At 40.6% G+C, this 24,891-nt stretch overlaps 1 protein-coding gene across 2 annotated transcripts in view; it reads left to right on the top strand.

Moving 5' to 3' along the window:
* KCNQ5 (potassium voltage-gated channel subfamily Q member 5) overlaps positions 1-22,543 on the top strand; it is a 571,663-nt gene extending 549,120 nt beyond the window's left edge. For both annotated transcript variants that reach the window (XM_003271108.3, XM_030809332.1), the window contains exons 12-14: positions 16,207-16,338; positions 18,185-18,311; positions 20,061-22,543. In XM_003271108.3, the coding sequence (XP_003271156.2) occupies positions 16,207-16,338; positions 18,185-18,311; positions 20,061-21,023 (1,222 nt within the window). In that variant the 3' untranslated portion in view covers positions 21,024-22,543. The remainder of the gene's footprint in view (positions 1-16,206; positions 16,339-18,184; positions 18,312-20,060) is intronic.
* The last annotated feature ends 2,348 nt before the right edge of the window (positions 22,544-24,891 follow it).

Genomic DNA, 24,891 nt, shown 5'->3' with positions numbered 1-24,891 from the left:
ACATATACAGCCTCGCCTGCTTGCATCTCCTTCACCTGGAAGCACTTACCATTTTCCCCTTGAAGTTACCTTCCCACCACCTGGGCTGAGAAATTACTCAGAGGTGGAAGAGCATTTTTTTTTTTTTTTTTTGAAACAGAGTTTCACTCTTGTTGCCCAGGCTGGGGTGCAACAGCGTGATCTTGGCTCACTGCAACCTCCACCTCCCAGGTTCAAGCGGTTCTCCTGCCTCAGCCTCCTGAGTAGCTGGGATTACAGACATGCACCACCATGACTGGCTAATTTTGTATTTTTAGTAGAGACAGGTTTTCTCCATGTTGGTCAGGCTGGTCTCAAACTCTCGACCTCAGGTGATCTGCCCCCCTTGGCTTCCCAAAATGCTGGGATTACAGACATGAGTCACTGCGCCTGGCCTGGAAGAGCAATTTTTTCACGCATGAAGAGCAATCATGAGTCAATGTTCCAAGTAAATCTCACCTCTTTTCTCCTCAGGGTGAGCTTGCTGCCTTCCCAGGCACCCTCTGAAGAAGCAATAGGATAATGAAAGGGAGAAGTTAGCTCTTCCCTCTCCCTCCCTGACTCTTGTCGAAGCCTAACTATAGACTCTTTAAAGCTCTTCCCAGCGTTCAGTGCATGCATTTGAAAAATAGGTCTTGAGCTTCAACTGTGCACCAGGCACAGAGATACACATTAACAAAAAAGATGGATCCCTGCTTAGAGTTGTGAGGAACTACCAGAAAAGTAGAGTCAATTACAATGCTGAGCAGTCTATTACTACAGTGACAGAAGTCCATAACAGTTTGGGTCAGCCTATATCGGCACTTTTGGAGAAGGTGGCATTTGGGAAGACTCTAAAAGAAAGAAAAGAAGAAATATGGTAGATATGTAGGAACTAGCCAGGTTGCTAAGGAGGATGTAGAGGCTGGGCAGAGAGAACTGCAATTGCAAAGAAGCAGAAGTAAAGGTGGCATTAGAAAGCGTGGGTGATGGTTGAAGGTGGAGGACAAGGATGAGGAGAGTAAGGCTGCAGAGGAGAGTAAGGCTGCAGAGGAGAGTAAGGCTGCAGAGGAGAGTAAGGCTGCAGAGGAGAGTAAGGCTGCAGAGGAGAGCAGGAACCATAAGAATGAGCAGGAATGTGGGGGATTCTAAGTACAGAAATGAATTTATCAGATCAGTGCATGATATGGTTTGGATCTGTGTCCTTGCCCAAATCTCATGTCAAACTGGAATCCCCAGTGTCAGAGGAGGAGCCTGGTGGGAGGAGATTGGATCATGGGGGCAGATTTCCCCCTTGCTGTTCTCATAATAGCAAGTGAGTTCTCATGAGATTGGTGGTTTAAAAGTGTGTAGCACCTCCCTCCTGCTTCTCTCTTTCTTCCTGCTGCTCCGGCCACATAAGAAGCCTGCTTCGCTTTTGCCTTCCGCCATGATTTTAAGTTTCCTGAGGCCTCCCCAGTCGTGCTTCCTGCACAGCCTGCAGAGCCATGAGCCAATGAAACCTCTTTTATTTATAAATTTTTCAGTCTCGGGTATTTCTTTACAGCAGTGCAAGAACGGACTAATTCAGTGCTTCATTTGAAAACTTGGAAAGATGACTCTGATTGCAATGTAAGGAATGTATTGGAAAGAGAGAACTATTATTACAATACCTGGATCTGCTGGGGCCTGAGCTGGGCAGTCATGATGGAGAATAGTCAAGGATGGATTTCAGATAGGATTTGGATATTTACTGATTGGAGAGGACGGAGGGAAAGAACAGGAGGAATCAAGGATGGCACACCTGGAGGATGGTGAGACAGGCTGGCTTGAGGGGAGATGGTGCATTATTGTGAGTGTTGAGTTCAAGCAGTCACAGTAGGGCTCAGCAGGTAGGTGGATCTCTGGATCTGACACCCAGGAGAGCAGTCTGGAATATGGACAAATTTGGTAGCTGTCAGCACAGAGATAAATGGTTTGTAGAAGTCTCACCCCATGGAGTAAAAAGAGAAGATGGTCAACACAGAAGTCTAATGCTCACAAACAGGAGCCGCAAAAGTAAGAATGCTCTGAAGGAGACAGATTCAAAGCAGCCAGACAGATGGAAAACCAGGAGAGTGTGACAGAAGAGAAGCCAGAGGAGGAAAGTGTTTCAAGTAGGAGGCAGATGTCAACGCTGTTAAATGCTGCTAAGAGGTCAAAGAAGACAAAGAGTGAGAAGGTCCTTTGGAAGTGGCAACAAGGAGGTCATCTGTGACTTCAGAGAAAAATTCAGTAGAAGGAAAAGGGTTTGAAGCCAGATGGTAAATAGAACACTTTTTTAAATTACCAGAATCTTTCACTCTAATATGAACATAGATGAAGTGTCAAGAATTTCTTTGTAACTAGCACAGGCTCATCAACTCTTCTAAAATAGCTCAGATCTGATCAGCGAACTGAAGAACCACTAATGACATTTCAGAGTTCCTGAGGTGGATATGCAAATCAGGCCTCCCTCTTACCCTGGGTTGGGTGATAAAGTTTTTCAGTTTTCTTGCCCCTGTGTTCTTCCTGTTCTGAAAGGCATGTATGGGACCATTATCTTGACCATCCCTAAAATGCAATCTCAGCTGTGAATCCTTCTTACATCTCACTTCATATTTCAGGCAAGAATACTCCGCAAGTAAAGAAGAGGCACATGTTTGCCATTGCGGGTTTTGTTAAATCTACAAGCTGTTTAATCATCACCAGTTCTTAATTTTGCTGATAGTATCTCTGCTATTTTAGCAGAGGTGATGAGTCGTTGTTTGCAAGTCACTATTAAGACATTCTTGACAGCCAATCTATGACATGTTACAGTAAAGGACGCTGCTAAAAGAACATTTTATGGATCATTTAGCACATATCTTTAAAATCAGCTAATATATTCCCTGGAATGTTGTTTTTGCTTGTTTTTGTTTTGAAGGTAATTACTTGTGGCTACATTTGCTCTGAGGCTGTGTTAAAGTAGTGTTTTCACTGTAGATGCACTTACTTTGTAGCATGTGAGATATTAAACCTTTTCTTTGGCTATAATTTAAACTGAGTTTTCTATTATTTGCTAAAAATATAGAATCTCCTATTCCATGCTAAAAATACTTTAAAGTAGTCAACATGTAGTCAATGTATTTATTTACTTATTCATTTCACACTTTAAAATTTATGCAAGATTTTACACTCCTAGGAAAACAAAACCCTCAAATTTAGTCGCCATATCAATGCTTACAAATTCCTGGCAGGAAAGACTTCCTCGGATCTGGAAGTTCATGCTTCGGTTTTACTACTCTTACACGCTTAAAAGAAAATCCAGCAAAAATCTACAGGAGGGGCCAGGTGCAGTGGCTCATGCCTATAATTTCAACACTTTGGGAGGCTGAGCTGGGAGGATGGCTTGAGCCCAGGAAACCAGCCTGGGAAACATAGTGAGACCTAGCTCTACAAACATTAAAAAAAAAAAAAAAAAAAAACTCTGCAGGAGAGCCTACTAGATGCTGCATATAAAGGACAATAACGGCAAGCATTAGGAGAACAAGTCTACTCTCAGTGGTGGAAACAGGGTGGCCACAGAATGTCTGAATGTCCTAAGTGAGCCAAATGGAATATCTGCTTGCCCCTACAGTGAGACTATCAGACAGACTGTACACATGTGGAGCTAATTTACATTTCTCTATTAAGAGTTAAAACCAAGGCCCAGCGCGGTGGCTCACGCTTGTAATCCCAGCACTTTGGGAGGCCGAGGCGGGCGGATCACGAGGTCAGGAGATCGAGACCACGGTGAAACCCCGTCTCTACTAAAAATACAAAAAATTAGCCGGGCGTGGTGGCAGGCGCCTGTAGTCCCAGCTACTCGGAGAGGCTGAGGCAGGAGAATGGCGTGAACCCGGGAGGCGGAGCTTGCAGTGAGCCGAGATCGCGCCACTGCACTCCAGCCTGGGTGACAGAGTGAGACTCCGTCTCAAAAAAAAAAAGAGTTAAAACCAAGAAAATGAGACAGATCAGTGCATCCAGGGACTCCTGGGGTTCCTTGGTCTTGTCTAGTAACCCAATCTAAGATGAAAGAAGAGTGGAGGAATCATAGATATATAATTTTATAACTTGCTTTGCAGATTATAAAACTGTCAGAGTTTAAATACTGTAAACACAAATACAAATCTATATTGTTGAATTATATTTGTGTATCACCAGGAAAACAACATTGAAAAGTATTCTAAATAACTAACACATATGCCTTCAATAGTGACCCAAATTATCAAGCTCTGCAGCCCTAGTTGTTTGCTAGATTTGTCCCATGATCAATTTTGAGCGAGGGCTACCTCAGGGGAAATTCTGTGATCAAAACGCTCTGGGTCACCTGAAGGATGAGCTTTGGGGTCCGTGCTTTTAAGACAGATAGATGCTGTATTTCTCATAGAGAGTCAGAAATCAGAAGATAGAATTTTCCAAACTGGAAGAGGGAGTATTTCAGTCTGTTTTCTGATGTTTATAACAATATCTGAAACTGAGTAATTTATAAGGATGAATTTATTTCTTATAGTTATGGAGGTTGGGAGGTCCAAGGGGGGAGGTGTATCTGGTGAGGCCCTTCTTGTTGGTGGGGACTCTCTGTGGCATCCTGAGGCAGCACAGGGCATCACATAGCAAACAAAGTGAGCATGCTAAGTGCTAACTTAGGTCTCTCTTCCACATCTTATAAAGCCACCAGTTCCTCTCTCATGATAGCTCATTAATCCATTAACCCATTAATCCATAATTCATTCATACAGACAGAGTCCTCATGATCTAATCACCTCGTAAAAGTTCCACCCCTCAATACTGCCACAATGAGCATAAAATTTCAACATGAATTTCGGAGGGGACATTCAAACCATACAGAGGGATGTGGAATGCAGGTCAGTAGTGTAAACTAACCCAAATAACCAACATAAAGTGAGAGGTTAAGGGGGAGAAACCCACATCCACCCCATAAACATAAGATCTGCAATCACAAGGGGGCCATTCAGCAACCTTCAGAAACTTAATAATATCCCCAGAGATGAGGATAAAAGTATTTTTAGCATGGAATAGGAGATTCTATATTTTTAGCAAATAATAGAAAACTCAGTTTAAATTATAGCCAAATAAAGGGTTTAATATCTCACATGCTACAAAGTAAGCGCATCTACAGTGAAAACACTACTTTAACACAGCCTCAGAGCAAATGTAGCCACAAGTAATTACCTTCAAAACAAAAACAAGCAAAAACAACATTCCAGGGAATATATTAGCTGATTTTACTTTGCAGAGTAGGCAAAGCACTGTCATCTCCTCCAGAAATCATTTCTGATCACCTCTACCAGTCTGGGTTAAACACCCCTCTTCTGCATTCCCACATCAACCTGGGCTTCCCACCACCTTGCACATCACAAAGTGAATTTTAACTGTCTGCCTACTTGTCTGTCTGCGCTACTAGACTGGAAGTGCCCCAGCAACAGGATTTGTTTCTTCATTGCTGTATCCTTGGCATCTAGCACAGAAGCTGGCATATAATAGGCACTCAATAAATGTTTGATGAATGAATGAATGAATGAATGAATGGACAAATTCTCGAGTCCCACTCATCAGGCATCACTAGGGGAGGCAGCCATATGGAGCTTATCTAGAGAGCTCCAAGCTCTGGACAAATGAAACTCTCAAATCCTATCAGAGGTCACAGTCGCAGCAACCATTGTCTTGCACCATGCTTGTAGAGAGGAAGAGATTGAGGACCAAATGATCATTGTCATCACATAGGAGGCTTCTTTAACTCTGCCAGCTCCCAGCAGTTAACAGTTCGGAGCCTAACACAATACTCAGCACAACGTCATAGGTACTCAATGAATATTCATTGAAAGAATGAATGAATCAGTCACTTTAGCACTTCCTTTCCCTTCCAAGATAATCCTTTGAAAAATTAATGGAACTTCTTAACTACTTCTTGCATGAAACTTCAGACCTCACTCAAGGAAGGGGAAGCATTTCGGTTCTGATTAGAGGTCTGACACCAAGACACTCTAACACCATGTCTATGGGTCTGACATGCGCGACTTGGATTTTGCAAGCCGGCATGAATCATGGTCACTTCTTTGCATGAGAGCAGGGATTGTTCCACCCCCAATACACTCCACCACCACATGCCACCATCACCCCAATCCTGTCTCTACTGCAGTGGCTCTCAACCTTGGCCACACATTAGCATCACCTGAAAAGTTTTATAAAATCTTTGGACCATGCCCTGGAACAATTAAAACAGAATTTCTGGAGGTAGGACCCAGGCATTTTTTAAAGCTCCCTAGGTGATTCCAAAGAGCAGCCAAGCTTGGGAAGTACTGCTGTCTTGACAGTCAATCAAACTGCCTCTTCAGTTCACAGTTGGCTGAGCCCTCTCCGCCCTGAACATGGTTTGGCTGCTGGCTGGGTCCGTCCATCTGTTTAGTGGTGGCAGCAGTCACTGCTGCTTCTGTTTTCTCATCGTTCTTATCTCTGCATATTCATATGCAATATTTTTACCCTAATTTAGAGGATTGGAATAAGACTTTTGTAAGATTTTAGAACTCATGGCAGCACAACAAATGCACCTACATTTCCTTATAAGTGCACATGTGTTCATGTGTATATATAGATGTCGTCTACCCAGAGTTTCACTTTGCTTTAGTTATTTCTTCATGCTCAGAAAATTGTATGAGCAGACTTCAGTTTCAAGAGGAGGGACCAGTTTAGGTTTGTGACGAATCTTTTACACCCTCTAGTGGTACTGCTGGGGCATGTCAGTTTTGTGCAATAGGTTTATTAGACTCCTAGTCTCTTCATAACCAACAGCATCAAAGAGGAGACTAACCTTAGAGGTCTTTTGCTCTTTGCTGCTGTATTAGTCCCAGTGATGCAATCTACCCTCGTGAAGAAAAGAAGCAGATGAATATGTAACTTACTCCTCAGCCTTTTGCTGGTCCTCCAAAGGGCTCGTCATAAGTGCTTAATGAATATTCACTGAAAGAATGGATGAATCAGTCACTTCAGCACTCCCTTTCCCTTCTAAGGTAATCCTTTGAAAAGTTAGTAGAACTTCTTAACTACTTCTTGCATGAAACTTTAGACCTCTCTCAAAGAAGGATAGACATAGTAAAAACAGGACATACACTCAGCAAAAAGTGTATTGAACACTTACTATGTGCCAGGCACATGTGAGTAAAAACAATCATATTATATCAAAATGTCTTTTTCATTGTTGTTATTTTGTGTTAAAGTATTAAGATCTTAATGTTAAGACAATAGAAGAACCTTATGATTAAGAGCTCAAACCTGGAGCGAAACTGGTTCACGTCCTAATTCCACAATTACTGGATGTTTAACATCAGGCAAATTACTTAACCTCTCTGTGCCTCAGTTTCTTTATCTGCAAAACGGGGATGACAATAGTACCCTTATCATAGGATTATGCTATAAAGTGCTGTCTAATATTGTTATCATTTTAATCATTAAATGTATCTTAAAGGTCCTAATTTAACTCTAGAATGATTTGCCCAGACATTCCTTTCTAGTAGGAAATACACAAGTCATATCAAACTTTTTTTGTAAGCATGTAAGAGGCCACCAAGGTCTTCTGCTTCTTCCCCAGGCCAGTTCATGGGCTTTCATTTATTCCTGGCTTCAGGGTATTTTCTCTTAGCTCTTCTTATCTAAACCAGGGGTCAGCAAACTATAGCCAGGGGATCAAAATCTAACCCAAGGGGCTTGTTTTTATAAATAAAGTTTTATTGAAATGTAGTTACACTGATTCGTTTATTTATTGTCCTATGGCTGCTCTCATGCTACAGTGGCTGACTTGAGTAGCTTCAGCAGAGACCATACAACCCACAAAGCATCCTAAGATATTTACTACCTGGCCCTTTATAGAAGAAGCTTTCTGGCCCTTGTCTAGGCTCTGAGTCGCTCTGGACTTGCTCCCAGCTGTGTTTAGAGAGTAAGACACAGAGGGTTTGGGCTAGCCTATGTGAGAACTAAGCATGAAACCATATTTCACTCTTCTACCTGCCAACAAGGACTCCCCTACTCCCCTGGTCTCCCCTCCACCCCCTCATCCTGTAGTTAAAGCCCTTAGTATATGAAGTGCAAGTCTTAGAAAAAAAATTGAAGAATTGAAAGACCTTTTGAATTAATAGTTTGATAGCTACTTTGAGACATTTTCCTCAATTTTCAGCACCCACATATTTTTCCTGGTGTCTAGAATTATTGAACTCTGAGCTTCCTTGCTCCCTGCAAGTAACGAGGTAATGGCCTACTCTCTCCTCTTATCAAAGGCTATTTGGGTAGCTTTTTGCTCATGATATGCCTTGGGAATATATTATATATATTTGCTGGAAAATATACCCTGTAAAGAAAAACTAACAGACTCCAAAGAGACTGATGTATATATCCTACAAATGAGGTAAAGTAAGCAGACAGCCCCTAAAATTTGTGATAAAAGGGAAGACATTACAATTATTGGAGGTGGGTAACCCATATTAGCCATGGACTGATTCCCAGAAGGGACCCTATAAGAGAATGCAGGTGGCCAGGTTGAAAGGCAGATGTATTCCAAGTATGGGATCCCCTCTGGAAAGACAAGGACAGAGATGAATACATGATTAATGTGGCCTTGGATTCATTTGTGTGAGGATGTCAGAGCATGCAAAGCAGAGTAGGAGGTCAGACCCATAGACAGCCTAGACATTCTCCTTAATGTTTACAAGGTTGCCTGCCTGGGATTCACTCTGTGTTGCAGCACTGTGAGTGGAATGGTAAAAATGTGAGCCTTGGCATCTACAGTAACCTTGTTCTTACTAGTTCTGTGACCTTGAACAGGTAACCCAACCTCCTGAGCTTTACCTGACCCGAATGTCAAAGGTGGAAAATTCTTAGAGTTTTAAGTTGACAGAATGCAGGTAAAGTACTTAGCACTGCACCAGCCATCCAGCCAAGCACAACTCTTGGAGACCCACTCAACATTAAGTTGAAGAGAGCAATATCTATGTCTTGCTCACCTTTGTATCCCAGCCATCCAGCCAAGCACAACTCTTGGAGACCCACTCAACATTAAGTTGAAGAGAGCAATATCTATGTCTTGCTCACCTTTGTATCCCCGCCATCCAGCTCTGTGTCCAGCAGATGGATAGTGGGTGCCCAGGTTAAGTTCATTGCATCATAGAGACAGAGGCAGTTCCAGGCATTCCAATGATGACCAGAGAAATAAGAAAATGCTGCAAGGGGCAAGGAGGACAATACTAAATACTCAGAGATGCTTTCTCAAACTTAGCTTGGACACAAATTTTCCTCTCTCTACCTTCTATTTTGATCATGAAAATCGTGTACTGTCCTGGAAGAAGTGAGAGAGGATTGGGTAGAAAGAGGGAGGCTGAGATAATTGAATAATGTAAACGTGTCAAGTTATGTGACCCTTCTGACCAGGCATCTTCATTCACAGAGTATGATGGCTAAAACAGTTAGGAGCCCCAGAGAGCATCCCTCACACCTGGTCCTGCTTAGAGCAAGACGGGCACACATGATTTTTGGAAGCACTGATAGCAATCTCCTAGGAATGAAAAACTGAGGTTGTATTCTTTTTAGACTCTAGCCACATGTTTTCTACTGTTTTCTTGATGGTCTTATAATACTGTAAATTTCATTCAACCAATATAATTCCATCCCAACAAGCTCTTCCCTCTCTTTTCCCTGGACAGTTTTGTTTTGCTATTAGGTCTTTCTTTACATTTGCTGCTTATCATGTTGTAGTATTACATATTTCTTGACTTCCACTGTTCTTGCATTTCTCCTTATTTCCTCAAAATGATATCTTGTTGCTTGCAATGCAGTTGCTTTGTGTGATCCTAATTACATTAGCTATCTAAGGAAAAAGAACATTATGTTTTCATGATTTTCAGTAGCAGTTCTATTTAAATGACTTTTCTGAACCACACATGGTCCTAACTATTGAATGAGTGAACATTTCTTTTACTTTAGAAAGTTTTTTTATTCATGGAGGAAACTCAGAGGCTTATGCTCTTTCTGAAATGTGCCTGAAGTACTTAAATCTATTCTAAGGCATTCTCTTTAGAAGATGTGTACAAGAGTCTGCCTTGTCACAGAACACAAACATCTTTGAACTATGGAATAGCAAATCCTCATTTATTTCTTCAGCTAGCATTTAATAAACCCCCTAATACTTGCCAGGGATTATGCAGATGCTAAAGTAAAGAGCACAGTTCCTGGCATGAATAAATTCCAGTGGGTGAGACACACTGCCACAGATTTAGCTACATCACAGTGCATTTGAAAGCACAGAGAAAGACTATCTACCCCAGTGAGGGTGATTAGGAAAGATTTCCTAGAGCACTTGGTGCTTAAGCTGAATCTGGAACAATTAGCATTTTAGGTAGAGTGCAAAGAGACAGAATCCTGATGAATGGGCACTTTGGTGACAGGAAAATCCAGATGGGCTGGAGAGCAGGCAGCATGCAGAGGAATGACTAGAGATGAGCATTTGGAGAGAGAAGGGGGGAGTTCTCACCATTCACTACCCTCTTCCCTCTAGAGTTACCCGAAGTCTCCACAGTAGAGCTTCTAAACAAATAAACCTCCCATGTTCATTGAACTCTGGGCCAAGTGTTGGGATATCAAGAGTAGAAGACATAATCTCTGCCTTCAAGGGTCTCACACAGTCTGGTGGAGGAAGCTAGTATATAAGTAAATAATTATAGTGTGGTGTGTTAGGTACTAAGCTAGAGGTCAATAGAGAAGTGATTAACTGTTTTGTTGGAATCATAAAAATTTCTATGAAAGAAGTGAGCTTTTTTTGAGACAAGGTCCCACTCTGTTACCCAGGCTGGAGTGCAATGGCAAGACTGTCAAGGCTCACTGTAGCCTCGACCTCCTGGGCTCAAGTGATCCTCCCACCTCAGCCTCCCAAGTAGCTGGGAGCATAGGCATGTGCCATCATGCATGGTTAATTTTTTATTCTTTGTAGAGACAGGGGTCTCACTATGTTGCCCAGGCTGGTCTCAAACTCCTAGGCTCAAGCAATCCTCCCTCCTCAGCCTCCCACAGTGCTGTGATTACATGTGTAAGCCACCGCACCTGGCCAAAAGAAGTGACTTTAAAGCAGAGTTTTGAAAACACAGCAGGATTTCAGGAAAAAGAAATAGCAAATGGAAGTAATTGAAGTATATAATTGATTGGCTAGTGTTTTTGTGGACCTACACATACTTTATTGTTTCTAGAACCTAAAGTTCCAAGGACGAAGTGGAAGGTGATGAGGCAAGAGAGATAGAGGCCAGTTTATAAACAGCCACACAGGATGTGCTTCTAAGGAGTTTGATGTTTATCCTATAGGCCATGGAAAACCAATAAAGGACTTTAGTAGGGGGGGAATATGCCCTTACTTGCATTTTGAAAGGTTTGTTCTTTCTGAGGCTATAGCAGTGGAGATGCAAATGAGGGGACAGCTTTGAGAGCTATTAGGACATGCCTAGTCTTCTTTTAACAAAAGTAAAATGACAGGGTCATCATTCTTTATATAAATCATTGATTTCAAGAATACCTATGGGCCAGTTGCAGTGGTTCATGCCTGTAATCCCAGCACTTTGGAAGGCCAAGGCAGTTGGATCATTTGAGCTCAGGAGTTTGAGACCAGCCTGGGAAACATAGGGAGACCCCCATCTCTACAAAAAATATAAAAATTAACCAGTGTGGGAGTATATCCTTGTAGGCCCAGCTACTCGGGAGGCTGAGATGGGAGGATTGGCAGATCTGGGAGGTCAAGGCTGCAGTGAGCCATGATTGTGCCACTGCACTCCACCTGGCGTGACAGAGTGAGACCTTGTCTCAAAACAAAAAAGAAAAAAAGAAAGAAAGTCTATGCTTTTAAACATTCCCTCCACACTTACAAACCATAGAACCTGATTTAGAACTTTCATATCTCACTTTGAATCTCTTTAATGTTTTTGTTTTCAACCCACAACACAGCCAGTAGAGAAAATCTATTTGATCTCCATCTTCAAAAACTTAATCCTTAATAAGTAAGATTTTTTTTAGCGTCAGTAATGCACTGGTAAATGCTGAACAACCAGCTCTTCAGGAGAAGGAAATCCTGATTTGTACTGTTTGCCAGTTTCTGTAGTGTAAATACTCCTGTCATAGCTGTTTTCAAACTACCAATGTGACATCACTGAGCAGGAATTGAGAAGATGGGCAATATTACATTATTAGATAGAATTTCCGTGGTACGGACACAATAAATGTGAACAACTTAAGAGCATAGAGAGTAACATACAGTAATTAGGAAATGGTGAGGTTTGAGTACATATTACCTTTATTTTTAATATAATGTACTTGATTGTAAGTCTATATAATTTAATTTTTAGTAACAGCTGTATTTAATAACCACTAAAATTCTTTTTTTTAAATACTTTAAGTTTTAGGGTACATGTGCACAACGTGCAGGTTTGTTACATATGTATACATGTGCCTTGTTGGTGTGCCGCACCCATCAACTCGACATTTACATTAGGTATTTCTCCTAATGCTATCCCTCCCCCTGCTCCCCACCCCATGACAGGCCCCGGGATGTGATGTTCGCCGCCCTGTGTCCAAGTGTTCTCATTGTTCAATTCCCACCTATGAGTGAGAACATGTGGTGTTTAATAACCACCAAAATTCTTTTTTTTTTTTTTTGAGATGGAGTCTTGCTCTGTCGCCCAGGCTGGAGTGCAGTGGCGCAATCTCGGCTCACTGCAAGCACTGCCTCCTGGGTTCATGACATTCTGCTGCCTCAGCCTCCCGAGTAGCTGGGACTACAGGCGCCAGTCACCACGCCCGGCTAATTTTTTATATTTTTAGTAGAGATGGGGTTTCACTGTGTTAGCCAGGATGGTCTCGATTTCCTGACCTCGTGATCCACCCGCCTCGGCCTCCCAAAGCGCTAGGATTACAGGCGTGAGACACCACGGCCAGCCTAATAACCACCAAAATTCTTAAAAGTAGTCAGTGCTTGGGAGTCAATGCAAGCTTGCTCCAGGCACCACTGCACATACTCCTCTTTTCTAAATAATTGAAATGATATTTTTTAAATCCAATTTTCACTATTTAATTATCACACATAAAGTAGGAAAATCTGTAAGTAAAGCACTGGAAAAAAGGCAATACCACCTGAGGAGTGGTGTGATGTATAAAAATAAATGATAAACCTATTAAGAGTTTTAAAATCTACTCTGTTTTGCATACTTATCATTATGTGAGTATATTGAAATAACATAAAAGATAATCAGTTTCATTTTTAGTATTGATCACAATTATAAACCACGGATTTTAATTTTAACTTTAGCCAGCTAGCTCATAAATAGTAAATTATGTAAGTAAAAATGGAATTATTTAAGGTTTGCATAAACTATGACTGTGTGAGTGCTAGAGTGCAATATTATCTATCAAATGCCTTCAAAATGTACTTTCTGTTAAAACATCTCTGAAAGGAAGAGAGAAAAGCAACAAGCAACTTTTGATGAATTATCTGAAAGCGCTCACATAACATCCCACCAAGAAACAATGGCAGATCCCCATTAGGGCAAAAAAGGCAGTTGGAAGTATGTAGGTTCACATCTGGGCAGATGCGTCCCAAACCACAAATGTGTGAGCTACAGCCAGAGAGAACACACTGACTTATGCTGTAGCTTACCCCTCTTCTACCACCATAGGAAAGAAAGAACTGCCAAAGATCCCACTCAGACTTCTCGATTCTCCAGAATTGATGCCATGGGAAAACCAGGAGGTAATGTGGGAGTGGGAACCAGACAGATGTGGGTGGATCCTGGTTTTGCCTCATACCAGTTGCTTGTTTTGGGGGGCAAGTTACTTAAGTTCTTTGAACCTCAGTTTCCCAAAATAGAAATAGGAGAAAGGAATATCTTATCAAGTGCTATTGAAGACATACAAAGTACTTCACATAACAAGTGGTAGACACATGTTATGAAAACACAAAAAACCGCACAACAACAACAAAACCACCTTGGGATGTATGAAGATGATTCTCCTTTTTTCCTGCCCACCCAGGCATCATTAGCTGCTTTGAAGATAGCAAAGAAGGGTTCTAGGCTGTTAGATTAGCTCTTCTGGTTTTATTCTTAATATGACTCAGGTTAGAGAATCTTCTCTTTATCTCTTTCTTTCCTTCCTCCTCTTATTCAATAAGTATTTTTTACTGTGTCAGAAACTGTGCTAAGCTCTAAGCACACAATGTTCAGGAAGAATAGTAACAGTCACAGTAGAAGTGGTAACAACAATAGCTAACTTTTATTAAGCACTGACTGTTGAATAAAAGACATCTAGGCCGGGCGCGGTGGCTCGCGCCTGTAATCCCAGCATTTTGGGAGGCCGAGGCAGGCAGATCACGAGGTCAGAAGTTCGAGACCAGCCTGGCCAACGTGGTGAAACCCCATTACTAAAGATACAAAAAATTAGCCAGGTGTGGTGGCACGTGCCTGTAATCCCAGCTACTCAGGAGGCTGAGGTAGGAGAATCGCTTGAACCGGGGAGGTAGAAATTACCATGAGCTGAGATCATGCCATTGCACTCCAGCCTGGGTGAAAGGGTGAGACTCCGTCTCAAAAAAAGACATCCATGTCTGCCTTTATTTAATTGACAGTCTGGTATACGGAAACAGATATTTACATAATTGCTTAGGACCAGAAATTTCACGTGTAACATATTTCATTATTTTTCTCAGTCTTTTTGATACATGACACTAAGACTCTATGAAACCTAAATGCTGGTAAACCAATTTGGAACCGAAGCTCGATACTAAGAGGTTAAATTAAAATACTAATTTTCTTTACTTTCTGCTGAATAATTTTGCTTAAATGTTTTTGGGGGGAAAATACAAAACCTATACTGAATAAAGAAGAGATTGGTGAAAAATATGTGGTTAGAGAAAGGGCATAAGAATATTACAGATAAATGATTCAGGAATAATTAGGATATAATTAATTGAAAGTTAATAATACAATTGCAAGGTAGGGTTTAGGCTTTTTAACCTATAAAACAATTTGGATTCCTTGAAATCAGCTGTCACCTAAGATAGGCAATGGATGTTTTCTTTTTAAACTTTACATTTGTTCCTAATCTTCCCACTTTCCACCAAGTGACAACAAATTTTGTCTCTTAGTGACTGATTCCCAGCCTGGAATCTACAAGTGTGATAATGGCAGTCTATGGGCCATTTAATAGCTGAAAAACACCAGCAGGTTTAAATTTACCTGCAATAAGGCTACACAAACTAATCAAATGTTATGTTTCTCTGCTTTCATCAGAAATTGCATCAAGTTTTTGCAGGAACTAGTTATCTTAGGCAGATTAGCTATCGATGGCATCATGGAATTTGTTGATGAAATATCATTTTAAAAGATGGGGCCCATGTTGCAGGAGGCATTGTAATAAGAGGTCTCTGGTTCTGAAAAGCTTAGGCTCCCAAGCTTAGTTAAGAAATGTGTTATGGCAGGACCTGGTGGCTCATGCCTATAGTCCCAGCACTTGGGGAGGCTGAGGCAGGAGGATTGCTTGAGCCCAAGGGTTAGAGCCTGGGCAACATAGTGAGACCTCATCTCAAAAAAAAAAAAAAGTGTATTATGTTTAAAACAAAAAGAACTTGGCTAGCTAATCCAGCAGTATTCTGCAGGAATAATTTATGGGAAAAAAAACAAATTTCCATATTAATGTACATTTCTCTACAGAGAATAGAGTGTTTTGCAAACACATTTGTATCTGAAAAATGCATGTAGTTCCATAAAAGACCGTTTTAACAGCCTTTATATTTTTTAAGGGATGCTATTACTAGATGTTATATCTTGGACTTCTGGAGATTGCATGGAAAAGTTAGAATTGCATTTTGACTTTAACTTTCATTTAGGGTTTCAACGGACATTAAAAAGGCAAAACACTTAGTGTTCAGCCTCTTTTGTAGTGTGTTTTTCTATTCTTAAGGTGTGCCTCACATGAGATGTTCTTAAATTGTCCACTGTAATCTCAGGCTTTCATATTACACATCTGCAGCAGCCAAAAATAATTTGATGCATGACTTTTCCCCCCAGAGTTTCTTATTGTATTTACTGGTAAACTATTTTGGTAACCTATATTAACAGAGTTATAAAGGTTAATATGTAATATGTTCTCATACAGAATTATGAAATTTCATGTTGCGAAACGGAAGTTTAAGGAAACATTACGTCCATATGATGTAAAAGATGTCATTGAACAATATTCTGCTGGTCATCTGGACATGTTGTGTAGAATTAAAAGCCTTCAAACACGGTAAGCAATGGAAATGTCATTCCTTGTAAAGGAATGGGCACAGAAGCTATCTAGGAAGAACTTTTCTTTAGTAGAGTAAACCTCTGAACTCCATATTTTTCATTCATTTTTAGTGGGCCAATGGAATTTGCTTTTAACATTGATTTTATTTTTGCTTTTAACATAGATATAACTCAGGCATTCAAAGCATCCAGCTGTCTCATTTTCCTCATCTGTAAAAATGGGAAGAAAGTTCTTGCCTTATAGGGTTGTCATGAGGATTGAACGAGTTAATGCATGTAATTCATAACACGTAACAGACCTGGAACTGTGTCTAATAAACATCAATGGTTGTTGCTGATGTTTGAATTATTACTGCTGCTGTTCCTAAATTATCTAAATTCCATTTATTATCTAAATTCTAATCATCCTTTGGGAATAACGTAGTATTTCTCCTTCATTAAGTTTCATCCAACCATCCAACCTGTGAAGACGAGCCTTTCTCTGACCTTTATACAGTAGCAGAGTCTACTGCAGAGCACAAGAGCACTCAGAATCTTGGTGTGCTGGGCCAAAGTTGAGACTTGGCCCTTGTGTTGTTTCCCGGTTGCAAGTGTGTTCACCTTGCTCTGGACTAAGACTGAAGTCCTTCATTCATGTCCTGTACGGTTCTAGATACATACTATCCTCCTAGTAGCATCTTATTGAGTGATTAAAAGAAATGAATTCCATATGTTAATTCCAACCACATATGGTTGATTGTGATTATCTCAAAGCCAAAATATTTAGTAAATTCAGTTTTTTAAGAGCCTTGCTTTATTACCAGCATTTGTGATTGTATAGTGCCCAAAATGCAAGGACTGAGTCTTGAACTTTTTTTTATGCCCCCACAGCACACTTAGCCCAGTGTGAGGCATATAATGGGCCCTTAGTAAAATACCTGTTCATCAATTGTTATAGAAATAACAATTTGTTAATTCATTAAGCAGGTAATTATTGAGCCCATCATGTGTGCCAGGACCTGTGGACATCCAGAGATTGATAAAATAATGACCCAGACCTTGCAGAGTCTGCAGTTTAGTAAATTAGATGTCATGGCAGGAAGTGAGTACTGCCTATGCTTCTCTTCAGACAAAGTAAACTGGAAAGTTGTCAATACTCTTGATAATTCAATTCTAAACACATACAAAAAAAGAAGAAAGTGATTCTCATTTAGGCTGATCAAGTTCTCTTGGAAATTGCTTTAATTCATTCTGTAACATCTGTAACATGACTAGAGATTGTGGTCATATTATAATCTCTGCCTAGATGGCCATGGCCTTCTAAGTTCTTTAACAAAACTGTCTACAGCTCCCAAGGTTTTATAAAGTTGAACTGCTACAGAATTTATAGAACCAGTCTTGGGTTTCTAGCTCATGTATCTTCTCCAACTTGAATTCCAAAAGAAAAAGACCATGGCTCTCTTATCTGCTTATCTTTCACGTATGTGCAATAGATGCTCATAGAATAATCTGTTCTATTAATGTAAGATAACCATAGTTATGATTTTTGTCATATTTTGAAGTGGTTAATTTCAGGAACTGCCTGATCAGAGGTAGAAACATATTACTTTGTAGTTTAGGACACTTTTACTCCCAGAAGTTCACCCATAAGTGATTTCATCTTGGACCAGAATAATGAGAAAATTAATCTCATGTGTAATCTCATGTTAAAATAAGCATATCAACTGGAACAAGTTCTTTCTTACTTCATCTTACATAAATTGAAGATAACTGTATTTAATTTTTTTTTTCCAAAACTCTTCATTCTGGTCTAGGGCAATCTCCACCTTCAGCCCTCATAATCAGATCTCCTCTTTCTCTGATAGTGTTGATCAAATTCTTGGAAAAGGGCAAATCACATCAGATAAGAAGAGCCGAGAGAAAATAACAGCAGAACATGAGACCACAGATGATCTCAGTATGCTCGGTCGGGTGGTCAAGGTTGAAAAACAGGTACAACTCAACTACGCTGGGTATCTTTTTAGCCAGAATTTTTTAAATCAAAATGTATTATAGGCAATTGTATGTATTCCAGTGATTATTTTAAAATAAATAAAATCACAAAAAGAGTGAATAAAATTAAATTTTCTTTGTGTGTAGACAGTGCTCTCTGAAACACTTTGGATTTCCATTTAAGGAATAGAAAATTTCATCTCATCAATTAATAGTTAATTGGAAACAACTATAGATTTCCAATAGTTGAAAATCGTTTAAAAATAACAAAGATCTATTCTTCATTTGTGTTTCAGTTGTTTTTATTGTTTCTTTTTTAGGTCATTACTTTTTTTTTTTTTTTGAGACAGAGTCTCACTCTATTGCCCAGGCTGGAGTGTAGTGGCGTGCTCCCAGCTCACTGCTACCTCCGCCTCCTGGGTTCAAGTGATTCTCATGCCTCAGTCTCCCAAGTAGATGGGATTACAGGCATGAGCCACCAAGACCGGTGAATTTTTGTATTTTTAGTAGAGACAGGTTTCACCATGTTGGCCAGGCTTGTCTCAAACTCCTGACCTCAAGTGATCCGCTTGCCTTGGCCTCCCAAATTGCTGGGATTACAGGCATGAGCCACAGCACTCAGCAGGTCACTCCTTTTAAAAGTAAAACAAGGCCGGGTGTGGTGGCTCATGCCTGTAATTCCAGCACTTTTGGAGGCTGAGGTGGGCAGATCACAAGGTCAGGAGTTCAAGACCAACCTGACCAACATGGTGAAACCCCGTCTCTACTAAAAATAAAATAAAATAAAATAAAATAAAAGATAAAATAAAATAAATAAAAATAAAACCTTATTATAATTCTGATGACACATTGAATGTTTGTTAACCTCAAGTCTGTTGTATCTTCATATGCAAAGACAATTTTCCAGAAATCAAATGGCTCCCCCAATTTAATAAAAAATACTTCATATATTAATTCTGGAGCATTTTGTACCTTTATTTTTTTTATGTACCTTTAAATTCAGAATCACCTAGATTGATACTTAAGGTATTGGTTTCATCATAGAATAAGTTCCTTACTAGATTTCTGTAGAGTTTCAGAATGTCTTCATAGAGGAGACTCAGGAAAGACAATCTGACAGGAATGGGAAGTCTTTTTTTTTTTTTTTTTTTTCCCAGACAGGGACTTCTCTGTCACCCGGGCTGGAGTGCAGTGGCACAACCATGGCTCACTGCAGCCTCTACCTCCTGGGCTCAGTCAATCCTCCCAACTCAGCCTTCCTAGCAGCTGGGACTACGGGCATGCACCACCACACCCGGCTGATTTTTGTATTATTTTTGATAGAGATGAGGTCTCGCCATGTTGCCCAGGCTGGTCTCAAACTCCTGGGCTCGATTCTCCTGCCTCAGTCTCTCAAAGTGCTGGCATTAGAGGCATGAGCCACTGCACCCAGCCTGGAATGGAAAGTCTTAAAGTTGCATTTTTATAGTGCTTATATGACTTTTAAGAGGCACTATTTAAAGAAGTGGTGGGGGAGAGATGCTAATAAAGACTATATAGAAGCCAAAGTGTCCCTCTCTTCCTAAGTCCTCCTCTGGCCCCATCATTGCTAAATGCTACATTCACTAAGGGTCAAGACTGCATCGTACTTTATATTCAATATTTCTTTAAACGTGTTGGCACACCTTTTAAAATTTTTTGATTTTAAAAAACGAAGTCCATTCTTAATAACAGATTCTAGTCATGTGTAACCATTCTCCTCACTTCTAGGTACAGTCCATAGAGTCCAAGCTGGACTGCCTGCTAGACATCTATCAACAGGTCCTTCGGAAAGGCTCTGCCTCAGCCCTCGCTTTGGCTTCATTCCAGATCCCACCTTTTGAATGTGAACAGACATCTGACTATCAAAGTCCTGTGGATAGCAAAGATCTTTCGGGTTCTGCACAAAACAGTGGCTGCTTATCCAGATCAACTAGTGCCAACATCTCGAGAGGCCTGCAGTTCATCCTGACGCCAAATGAGTTCAGTGCCCAGACTTTCTACGCGCTTAGCCCTACTATGCACAGTCAAGCAACACAGGTGCCAATTAGTCAAAGCGAAGGCTCAGCAGTGGCAGCCACCAACGCCATTGCAAACCAAATAAATACGGCACCCAAGCCAGCAGCCCCAACAACTTTACAGATCCCACCTCCTCTCCCAGCCATCAAGCATCTGCCCAGGCCAGAAACTCTGCACCCTAACCCTGCAGGCTTACAGGAAAGCATTTCTGACGTCACCACCTGCCTTGTTGCCTCCAAGGAAAATGTTCAGGTTGCACAGTCAAATCTCACTAAGGACCGTTCTATGAGGAAAAGCTTTGACATGGGAGGAGAAACTCTGTTGTCTGTCTGTCCCGTGGTGCCGAAGGACTTGGGCAAATCTTTGTCTGTGCAAAACCTGATCAAGTCGACCGAGGAACTGAATATACAACTTTCAGGGAGTGAGTCAAGTGGCTCCAGAGGCAGCCAAGATTTTTACCCCAAATGGAGGGAATCCAAATTGTTTATAACTGATGAAGAGGTGGGTCCTGAAGAGACAGAGACAGACACTTTTGATGCCGCACCGCAGCCTGCCAGGGAAGCTGCCTTTGCATCAGACTCTCTAAGGACTGGAAGGTCACGATCATCTCAGAGCATTTGTAAGGCAGGAGAAAGTACAGATGCCCTCAGCTTGCCTCATGTCAAACTGAAATAAGTTCTTCATTTTCTTTCCAGGCATAGCAGTTCCTTTAGCCATACATATCATTGCATGAACTATTTCGAAAGCCCTTCTAAAAAGTTGAAATTGCAAGAATCCGGAAGAACATGAAAGGCAGTTTATAAGCCCGTTCTCTTTTAATTGCATGAAAATGCATGTTTAGGGATGGCTAAAATTCCAAGGTGCATCGACATTAACCCACTCATTTAGTAATGTACCTTGAGTTAAAAAGCCTGAGAAACCAAACACAGCTAATGCTATGGGGTGTATGAATATGTCAAGTTTAGGTCATTTAGAAGATTTGACACTGTATTTTGAAATTATGGGAGTAAACACCTTCAAATTTCAGGCATTTCTGCTTTGTGACTAAATACAAACTACATTTTCAAGATTAGGCCATAATGTATATTTAAACACAATGGCTATCAACAGCTGCTAATAAGGTATCAACTAAAGCAGAATTGGGGAATAATAGAAATGGCTGCTTATTTCAAGATATAGTTGCCAACCCATTCCTATTCAGTCATTTTATTATTAATGTAATTTGAATGTCAATTTGTGTGCTTCTGGTGATTTAGCGCTGTGGCAAGCAATTTTGCACATCATTTCCATGTTGTTCTTTATGACAAGAATGTTCTTCAATTAGAAAATGTGCAAATAATGAGATTCAGGGCCAGTGGGGCAAATAGACTATCTGACATATTTGACTTTATGAAAACATATTCCCTGATGGCAGAATCAACTTTATAAGTGGTCAACTTCTACACAAGCGTGTGAAATACTGATCAGTAGAACAGCCATTGTGATTGGACTGGTTTCTCTGCAATGGCGCCAACCCCAGGCTTGCCAATACTGCCTATGTAAAGGGCAAGTGTGAGAAGCTATTCTCAATTGCTGACATACAGGTAGGACTATGGGGGATGGGACATTTGAGTGGGACTGAGATAGGAAAGGCTTGAAAAGAACCCAGAAACACCACCAGGAAGTTGGCAAAGTAAAAGAAAATGACTTCCCCCTCAAAGGGCAATGAGAGGGAGAGAAACAAACCAAAATAGAAGAACTAGACTTTTTAGAAAATGAGTATTGCTAGGGAATTCAACTACCTAATCTTCCCTTATTCTTATATATAAGCAGAGAATTTTTGCAAGGTATTTATTTTTTAATATGCCCTGAATGTCTTTTGCTATTATGTGTACATTTTGCATATGAAAGTCTAAAACGAAACTTCCTTTACTTTTTATACTGTAGTGAAAATTTTCTATTCTTCCCAAGAATGTTGTCCCAAATCTGAAATTACTGGTTCAATTTCCTGATATAAACATTTACAATTAGAAGCTAGATAGTACTGGCAGGGTCTGCAAATCAGAACACTTAAATATATCATGGCAGCAAAAAGACCAAGGGAAACAAAACGACAAATGTATTTATCAGAAAGCAAGCAATGCTGACTGCTTGTTAGAAACCCATCTAGCTATCTTAGGTCATCAGAACTTCAGCCAACGTAATGACATTCAAAAGAAAAGGACATAAGAGATAGCATTTCAATTCAATTAAACCCTAGCCACAGGAGGACTCAAGAAAGGAAGTCCTTGGCAGACATTAATGCTGCCTCCAGAAGTACTTCTCCAGCAGCCAAGCAGAATGAGCAGGGTTATCAAGTGGATGTTCAAAGGAAGAAGGAGGCCCTGAACTCCACCATTCCTCCCCAGCCCTCCCCAACAGGCTTTCTCCATCATTGACTCTCCCCTGCTTTTCTTCTTCATTAACTCCTTATTCATTCCCTGCCAGTATTTTGCTTCTGAACTTCACCAGGCCTTAACCAGCCGGCCGGGCGCGGTGGCTCACGCCTGTAATCCCAGCACTTTGGGAGGCTGAGGCGGGCGGATCAGGAGGTCAGGAGATCGAGACCATCCTGGCTAACACAGTGAAACCCCGTCTCTACTAAAAATACAAAAAATTAGCCGGGCGTGGTGGTGGGCGCCTGTAGTCCCAGCTACTTGGGAGGCTGAGGCAGGAGAATGGCTTGAACCCGGGAGGCGGAGCTTGCAGTGAGCCGAGATTATGCCACTGCACTCCAGCCTGGGCGACAGAGCGAGACTCCGTCTCAAAAAAAAAAAAAAAAACCAGCCTCCATCCCCAAGTCAACCAGTTCTCCGCTTTATCTAAAGTGTACTTCTCAACCTTTTAGAACCTTGTCCCTTTTGATAAACATGAAAATTTTTAAAGCTTCCTCTTCACATCCCACTTGGATTCTAAGACAGTTGGAATCATTTAGAATCTTTTTGGCTGCTGGAAACGTATAGAAGATAGAGGCTAAATTTTACACTTCAGTTAAGACCTTGTCAATCCTTTTAAGCAATTGTTTTCATTTTCAAAATACAGAATGTTAGTAAATTACGAAAATCAATTTTTCATCTTCATTCAACCTAAAGTTGTGATTCCCCCTCGCAAGAATGTTGCATACACACACACACCCACACACCTCCACTGACCTAAAGCCAGACACCTGCCATGACTGGGCAGGCTCTCTCCCAGTATTATTAACAGAGGAAGAGGAGGGAGGCAGCAACTTTCAGGTAGCACTGATTCTTGGACACACTCTGTCCCGGGTCGAACCCCACTGGCAGCAGGAATTCTGAATGTATTGGGGACCCCTCCTTAGGCCTCGTTAAGTCTCAAACACAGTACAGCTCACCCAGCATTGCTGAAGACTGAAGATTCAGAAACAAAACCTACACACAGCACTGAGGTCTTCATCATAGCAAAATGTGATAAACCATGTTGTGAAAAACTTTTAAACATTGAAGCCATGACCATTTTGTGTCTATCTTACTCTAGCACAAAAATTGAGGGATGTTAAAAGACAGTTGTGTGGAAGCTATAAGGTTCTGTCTGTCGTGTTACTCTCTGTGGAAATGAGAGGGGTCTCCCATTTACACTAAGCAAATTTCCATTGGTGAATCTTAATGATGTCTTGAAGCACAATTTAGCTGAGCACTGAGTAGCCATATGCTTTCTGAGTACAAGTGTGTCTGCCTTCTTCAACATGTAGGGTTGATCAAGCTAATACTTAATTGCAAATATCCCTTGTATGAGGTTAACTAAAAAAATTTTGCTATGTCTGATCTACCTGTTTGCATTTTGTTCAACTAAATTAATATCTGTAGATTGCAAGTTTTGTTTAAAATAACTTTATTGAGTTTTTAAGTCCTGATCTGTTCTAAGGTGCCTTTCTCACCTCCCATTGATTCAGTGATTCTGAAGTTCTTAATTTGCAAGTAAAATAAGTCTACTAGAGAGGAGGAAATCAGGCACAAAATGACCAATTCTCATACCCATTTGCAAAGTAAAACTATAAGGATGATGAAACCTGGCTAACTAAACTAATGGATCATTTCACTAAATCAGATAGAGGAAATATCATAAATATTAACTTGTCTCCCTAGAAGCTGATATTTTTCGCCTTAAATGACATGGTTGTGTTTTTGTAAGAGAAACTTAATCTAATCTAATTATGTGCATCTAAGTGAGCAGTTCTAAGTCATGTATGACAATGCAATTGTCTGTTTCCTGAAGACAAATAAATCAGGAACACCATATCCATTTCAAGCTATCATTAAAGTGTAATTTCCTTTGCTCTCTTTTACTGGGATTATTTGTTTTAAAGTAAAACATTAAAAAGATGTCTATAAACAGCTAGTGTGACTATTTTTATCTGGAACTAACTAGTTGGTTCTGAACTGACTGGACCAAGTCAATCAAACTGACTGTATACAGATTTTGGACTGAAATATAAAAATTATCTTTTTGCAGTGTTACTGAAGAAGTCTTTGGTATTTTGGGAAGGGGGGAGATTTGCATATGC

Source organism: Nomascus leucogenys, chromosome 3 (assembly GCF_006542625.1).
Source record: "Nomascus leucogenys isolate Asia chromosome 3, Asia_NLE_v1, whole genome shotgun sequence".
In the NCBI taxonomy this organism is placed as follows: domain Eukaryota; kingdom Metazoa; phylum Chordata; class Mammalia; order Primates; family Hylobatidae; genus Nomascus; species Nomascus leucogenys.
Note: the sequence above shows the minus strand (reverse complement) of the source record. Positions and strands in the feature narration are given on the sequence as shown.